Genomic DNA, 4830 nt, shown 5'->3' with positions numbered 1-4830 from the left:
TCCCCGTGTCCGTGCTGAACCAGCATCCCAGGGGCACAACAGGCGCCGGCGACACTTCCAAAGGAAGATTTGTCTCTCTGTGGGAAGCCGGGATTTCCAGGAGCCAGAGACGTTCCTGTCCAGCGTGGTTCACCTCCCGCCCTCCCCGAGCACGGCGCGGGCCACTGCAAGGAAGGATTCCTTGTTGCCCGTGCCCAGCCGGTCCCAGCCCAGCTGGCCGTGCTCCCTGGGCCTGTTCGTGCAGAGGAGGGAGAGCTGCAGAGATTTATTGATTTATTGATTTCCTGACAGTATTTGTCTGCAGTCTTTCCCTCCTTTGACTCCCAGGGCAGCGTCCGGTTTTCTTATTTCCTCGTGTGTAGCTGTTTGCATCCTAGGCAGGACCTGCCTCATCTGGAAATAAAGATTAAATATTTTAAGTGGGTTTTTCAAACCAGAGGGTTTGCCAGTGGAGGGTGCGAGTTGCAGAGACGGGAGGGGGGGAGAAGAAGGAGAGCATCAGGTGTGGGATGAGCTGCACCTTCTCGAGTGCGGGGAACAAGTGGCTGTTGGAAATTGCAGAAGTTGGGAAGGCGGGAGGGGAATGCTGGAAGCAGAGCCGGGAGCGGGCTGTGCCGGAGCCGCGGCACGGTCGGTGCCCGCTCCGGGGCGGCTGCGCTGCCGGGGCTGCCCGAGCGCGGACACGGGGACAGACGGGCGGGGGGGCCCAGCCCCGCCCTCGGGGGAGGAGCGAGGGGGGAGCGGGGCCTCGGGGGGCGGGGCCGGCGCAGGTGCGCGAGGCCGCAGCGCGCGTGCGCGGGGCAGAGGAGCGCGAGGCCGCAGCGCGCGTGCGCGAGGTACAGGTGCGCGAGGCCGCAGTGCGCGTGCGCGGGGCACAGGTGCGCGGGGCGGGACCGAGGTGATTTAAGGCCCCGTGAGGAGCCGCCGACGCCATTTTGCAGGTGTTCGGCGGAGGAGGCGGCAGCGGCCGCGCCGGGCTCCCCCGGCGGGACCCAGGGATGGCCTCGGCCATCCACCCCTACCCCTCTTCCCCTCTCCTTCCTCCCCTCCTTTCCTTCCCCCGGACCTCCCTCTTCCCTCCTCCTCTCTTCCCCCGAGCCGCTCTCCCCCCACCCCCGCTCCGCGCCCCCTCCGCTCCCCGGCTCCCCTCAGCCCTCCTTCCTCCCTCTCCTCCCACCACCCTTCCCGCTCCCCCTGCCCCGGCTCCCTCTCCGCCCTCTGCCTTCTCTCCTGCACACCCCGACCCCCCGGACCCCTCCTCCTTTCCCTCCCCCGGCCTCCCTCTGCCCTCGCCTCGCCCCGCTCCGCACCCGAACCCCGCAACCCGCTCCGGGCCTGTCCCCCCGCCCCAGCCTTCCTTCCTCCCCTCCTGCCTGCCCGGCCCTTCCCGCTGCCCAACCCCAACCCCCCTCTCTTCCTCTCTATTCCCCCTCTCTTCCCTCTCAATTCCCCCTCTCAGTTCTCCTTCTATTCCCTGTCAATTCTCCCTCGATTTCCCATCTTTTCCCTCTCAATTCCCCCTCGATTTCCCATCTTTTCCCTCTCAGCTCTCCCTCTATTCTATCTCAGTTCTCCTTCTATTCCCTCTCAGTTCTTCTTCTATTCCCTCTCAGTTCCCGCTCTATTTCCCATATTTTCCATCTCACTTCTCCCTCTATTCCCTCTCAGTTCTCCTTCTCTTCCTTCTCAATTCTCCCTCGATTTCCCATCTTTTTCCTCTCAATTCCCCCTCGATTTCCCATCTTTTCCCTCTCACTTCTCCCTCTGTTCCCTCCCAGTTCTCCTTCTCTTCCCTCTCAGTTTTCCTACTCCCTCTCAATTCCCCCTCGATTTCCCATCTTTTCCCTCTAAGTTCTCCCTCTGTTTCCCGTCTGTTCCCTCTCTTGATTCTCTCTCTCAATCCCCTTTTTTCCTCCTCTATTCCCTCTAAATTCCCCCTCAGTTCCCCCCTCTTCCCTCTCGATTCCCCCTCGATTTCCCATATTTTCCCTCTCAATTCCCCCTCTATTCCCTCTCAGTTCTCCTTCTATTCCTTCTCAATTCTCCCTCGATTTCTCATCTTTTCCCTCTCAGTTCCTCCTTTTTTCCCTCTCAATTCCCCCTCGATTCCCCGTTTTCCCTCTCAGTTCTCCTTCTATTCCCTCTCAGTTCCCCCTCTATTTCCCATCTTTTCCCTCTCAGTTCCCCCTCTATTTCCCATCTTTTCCCTCTCAGTTCCCCCTCTGTTTCCCCTCCCCGTGTCCCTCGATGTCCCCCCTGTCCCCGGGCCGTGTCCCCGGGCCGTGTCCCCGCAGCCGCGGGCTTGGGGGCGCCGGTTTGAATAAAGCCGCGCAGGCCGGACCCGGCGCCCCCCCTGGATCCCCCTTTGCACGGGGCCGGGCCCGCTCGGCGGGTCCCCCCCTTCAGTGTCCAAGCACCGCCCGACACCGCCGGGGCTCCGGCCCGTCCCGACATCACACGGGGGGCTCCGCGGGCGGGGGCGGGGGGGCAAAGGCCGCGGCTTCGCTCTCGGCAATGGACGGCAAGAGAGGGCCATGGATTGCCGGGAGCGAAGCCGGGGCCGTTTGGGGCGGGGGGAGGCGGGGGGGCAGGGGATGGGGGGGAGGAGGGCGGGGGGACCCCCCTCCAGAGGAGCGGGGTCCCGGGGTGGGAGGGGAGGAGGAGGGGGGAGTTCCCCCCCTCCGACCCGTCCCACCTCGGGACTCCCTCCTCCGGGGGGCGGTCGGGGGCGGGGCCCCCTCCGGAGGAGGGGGTCCCGGGGGGGGGGGGGTCGGGGAGGGCCCCCCCGGAGGGAGGGGCCCGGGGAGGGGAGGGGGGTGGAGGGGAGGGGGGGGTAATTTCCCCCCCTCCTCTCCTCCTCCTCCCCTCTCCCCGGGCCCCTCCCTCCGGGGCGGGTACCCCCTGACCCCTCCCTTCCCGGGACCCCCTCCTCTGGACAGGGGCCCCGCGCGCGGGGGGGGGGGGGGGGGGGGGCGGGGGGCAGCATGAGGGGTCACGACACTCTGCGGCGTGAACAGAACCCAAAGCAACGCACTCCCCCTCTGACCCCCCCCCCTCCCCCCCGCGGGGCCCCTGTCCAGAGGAGGGGGTCCCGGGAAGGGGGGGTCAGGGAGAGCCCGCCCCGGAGGAAGGGGCCCGGGGAGAGGGGAGGAGAGGAGGGGGGGGAATTGCCCCCCCTCCCCTCCCACCCCCCCCCCCCCCCCTCCCAGGGCCCCTCCCTCCGGGGGGGGCCCTCCCCGACCCCCCCCCCGGGACCCCCTCCTCCGGAGGGGGCCCCGCCCCCGACCGCCCCCCGGAGGAGGGAGTCCCGAGGTGGGACGGGTCGGAGGGGGGAACTCCCCCCTCGTCCCCTCCCACCCCGGGACCCCGCTCCTCTGGAGGGGGGTCCCCCGACCGCCCCCCGGGGAAGGGGGTCCCGAGGTGGGAGGGGTCAGAGGGGGGGAACTCCCCCCTCCTCCTCCCCTCCCACCCCGGGACCTCCTCCTCTGGAGGGGGGTCCCCCCGACCGCCCCCCGGAGGAGGGAGTCCAGAGGTGGGAGAGGAAGAGGGGGGAACTCCCCCCTGCTCCCCTCCCACCCCTGGACACCCTCCCCTGGAGGGGGGTCCCGCCACCCCCCGCCCTCCTCCCCTCCCACCCCGGGACCCCTCTCCTCCGGAGGGGGGTCCCCCCGCCCTCCTCCCCCCCATCCCCTGCCCCCCCGCCTCCCCCCGCCCCAAACGGCCCCGGCTTCGCTCCCGGCAATCCATGGCCCTCTCTTGCCGTCCATTGCCGAGAGCGAAGCCGCGGCCTTTGCCCCCCCGCCCCCGCCCGCGGAGCCCCCCGTGTGATGTCGGGACGGGCCGGAGCCCCGGCGGTGTCGGGCGGTGCTTGGACACTGAAGGGGGGGACCCGCCGAGCGGGCCCGGCCCCGTGCAAAGGGGGATCCAGGGGGGGCGCCGGGTCCGGCCTGCGCGGCTTTATTCAAACCGGCGCCCCCAAGCCCGCGGCTGCGGGGACACGGCCCGGGGGACAGGGGGGGACACAGGGGACATCGAGGGACACGGGGAGGGGAAACAGAGGGGGGAACTGAGAGGGAAAAGATGGGAAATAGAGGGGGAATTGAGAGGGAGTAGGAGAACTGAGAGGGAATAGAGGGAGAAGTGAGAGGAAAAACGGGGAATGGAGGGAGAATTGAGAGGGAGCAGAAGGAGAAGTGAGAGGGAAAAGATGGGAAATCGAGGGGGAATTGAGAGGGAATAGAAGGAGAACTGACAGGGAAAACGGGGAATCGAGGGGGAATTGAGAGGGAACAAAGGAGGAACTGAGAGGGAAAAGATGAGAAATCGAGGGAGAATTGAGAAGGAATAGAAGGAGAACTGAGAGGGAATAGAGGGGGAATTGAGAGGGAAAATATGGGAAATCGAGGGGGAACTGAGAGGGAAAAGATGGGAAATCGAGGGGGAATCGAGAGGGAAGAGGGGGGAATTGAGGGGGAATTTAGAGGGAATAGAGGAGGAAAAAAGAGGGGATCGAGAGGGAGAATCAAGAGAGGGAACAGATGGGAAATAGAGGGAGAACTTAGAGGGAAAAGATGGGAAATCGAGGGGGAATTGAGAGGGAGTAGGAAAACTGAGAGGGAAGAGAAGGAGAACTGGGAGGGAACAGAGGGAGAAGTGAGAGGGAAAAGATGGGAAATCGAGGGAGAATTGAGAGGGAATAGAGGGAGAAGTGAGAGGGAGCAGAAGGAGAAGTGAGAGGGAAAAGATGGGAAATCGAGGGGGAATTGAGAGGAAAAAGATGGGAAATCGAGGGAGAATTGAGAAGGAAGAGAAGGAGAACTGAGAGGGAAT

General features: G+C 65.7%; 1 protein-coding gene across 1 annotated transcript; it reads left to right on the top strand.

Moving 5' to 3' along the window:
• Window positions 1-583: 583 nt before the first annotated feature.
• Window positions 584-2505, top strand: LOC135407265 (uncharacterized). Its single transcript, XM_064642150.1, has 3 exons — window positions 584-770; window positions 909-1766; window positions 2149-2505. Exons 1-3 carry the CDS (start codon window positions 584-586, stop codon window positions 2322-2324), a joined length of 1221 nt encoding a protein of 406 aa, XP_064498220.1. The 3' UTR covers window positions 2325-2505.
• Window positions 2506-4830: the final 2325 nt, after the last annotated feature.

Source organism: Pseudopipra pipra, chromosome Z (genome assembly GCF_036250125.1).
Source record: "Pseudopipra pipra isolate bDixPip1 chromosome Z, bDixPip1.hap1, whole genome shotgun sequence".
Lineage (NCBI taxonomy): Eukaryota > Metazoa > Chordata > Aves > Passeriformes > Pipridae > Pseudopipra > Pseudopipra pipra.
This window is presented reverse-complemented; position numbering and strand designations above follow the sequence as displayed.

What these genes read in the sequence shown, in the direction of transcription:
- LOC135407265 (XM_064642150.1), top strand. Translation starts at nt 584, where the DNA reads ATGCTGGAAGCAGAGCCGGGAGCGGGCTGTGCCGGAGCCGCGGCACGG. An exon ending in GGGGGGCGGGGCCGGCGCAG is followed by an intron (nt 771 to 908) that starts GTGCGCGAGGCC and finishes AGGTGATTTAAG; the next exon opens with GCCCCGTGAGGAGCCGCCGA. An exon ending in TCCCTCTCACTTCTCCCTCT is followed by an intron (nt 1,767 to 2,148) that starts GTTCCCTCCCAG and finishes ATTCCCTCTCAG; the next exon opens with TTCCCCCTCTATTTCCCATC.